A 1,414-nucleotide genomic window follows, 5' to 3' on the forward strand; every position below is an offset into this window, starting at 1 on the left:
CTTCCGCATCTTCGGCCAATACAGAAGAGGTGATTGTCCAGACAGACACTTTCCATCCAACTGATCCACTGAAACATTATCTTGACATTCCTGTGAGGGAAGATTGAAATTCAAAATCAGTGAGAAACACCTTCCAAATGGGTTGATAAGATCAAGAAATGTTGTGGGCTTACACAAGCCAGTTCACTCATACAAAAAAAAAGCCATTTCAGGCCCTCAGTATCCACCTTGGCAAGTAACAGGTCCAGTTTTCTGATGATTTTGTTGCAGGATTCACGTGGCTGTTGCCTCCAATGACTGTAAATTGTCAATAGCATCATCTGAATGCCAAAAATAATACCCTTGCTGCTGGCCCCATCCAAAGAGTCCATAAAAGTATTGAATTGTTGAAAACCACTAGAAACCAACAAAGAAGCTGAAAGTTTGAGAATTCAAATATTTGTCGACTTTTCATTATCAGGACCAAGGACATAGCTATCACCCAATGGTATTCGACATACCCCTGCCAAGATGAAGTTGGATCTTGAGGAGCATCTTGGAGGGACCTCAAAATGGACAAGTCCGAGATTCCCTAAGGGGAGACTCATACACTCGACTCATCCTTTAAATCCACACACCACCCTGTGAATCAAAACCCACCACTGTAGCAGGAAACATACTACACCACCAAACATCCCACCCACCCTCATCCTTTAAATCCACACACCACCCTGTGAATCAAAACCCACCACTGTAGCAGGAAACATACTACACCACCAAACATCCCACCCACCCTCATCCTTTAAATCCACACACCACCCTGTGAATCAAAACCCACCACTGTAGCAGGAAACATACCACACCACAAAACAACCTACCCTCCCTCATCCTGTACACACGAACACATCATCCCACACCATCCGAGACCCACACGCCGGGACCTCTTTTCACCACCCTAATCCACAAACCACCGCTGTAGCAGACAACGTACCACCACATGAAAAAACCTACCCAAACCCATCTCTCACATCTCATACACACCAACATACCATCCAAAACAAAAGCCTACCCACCCATCCTCAAGTGTCCCTCATCCTCTACTCGTCACACCCAAGGTACAATATTGATATCGTTACCATATGTACCGCAATGAACCATGATAATTGACAAGAACAACATTGACTGTTGCTTCGATGGTTTATTTTATATCGATCATTGTTTTGATCGTTTGAAGGAAACTAAGGCTAAGCTCAGAACTTTCACCGATGTTCAAGTCGATAATTGAGACAGTTGGTGTTTCAGTCATTATACCTCTGGAAAAGGATCCAGCCTGACTCAACATCAATTCAATTCCAATCGTGAAACTGAATCATCCACATCAACCTTTTTCAAGATGAGTAACTCAACTAAATCTTTGTATTGATCTGAATACAGT

General features: G+C 43.1%; 1 protein-coding gene across 1 annotated transcript in view; it reads right to left on the bottom strand.

Moving 5' to 3' along the window:
* MELLADRAFT_111939 (uncharacterized protein) overlaps positions 1–1,137 on the bottom strand; it is a gene marked incomplete at both ends in the record, with an annotated part of 1,982 nt that extends 845 nt beyond the window's left edge. The window contains 4 exons of the mRNA XM_007416320.1: positions 48–90; positions 174–252; positions 299–396; positions 1,090–1,137. Coding sequence (XP_007416382.1) covers positions 48–90; positions 174–252; positions 299–396; positions 1,090–1,137 — 268 coding nt within the window. The remainder of the gene's footprint in view (positions 1–47; positions 91–173; positions 253–298; positions 397–1,089) is intronic.
* Positions 1,138–1,414: the final 277 nt, after the last annotated feature.

This window comes from Melampsora larici-populina (genome assembly GCF_000204055.1).
Source record: "Melampsora larici-populina 98AG31 unplaced genomic scaffold MELLAscaffold_59, whole genome shotgun sequence".
NCBI classification, from domain to species: Eukaryota; Fungi; Basidiomycota; class Pucciniomycetes; order Pucciniales; family Melampsoraceae; genus Melampsora; species Melampsora laricis-populina.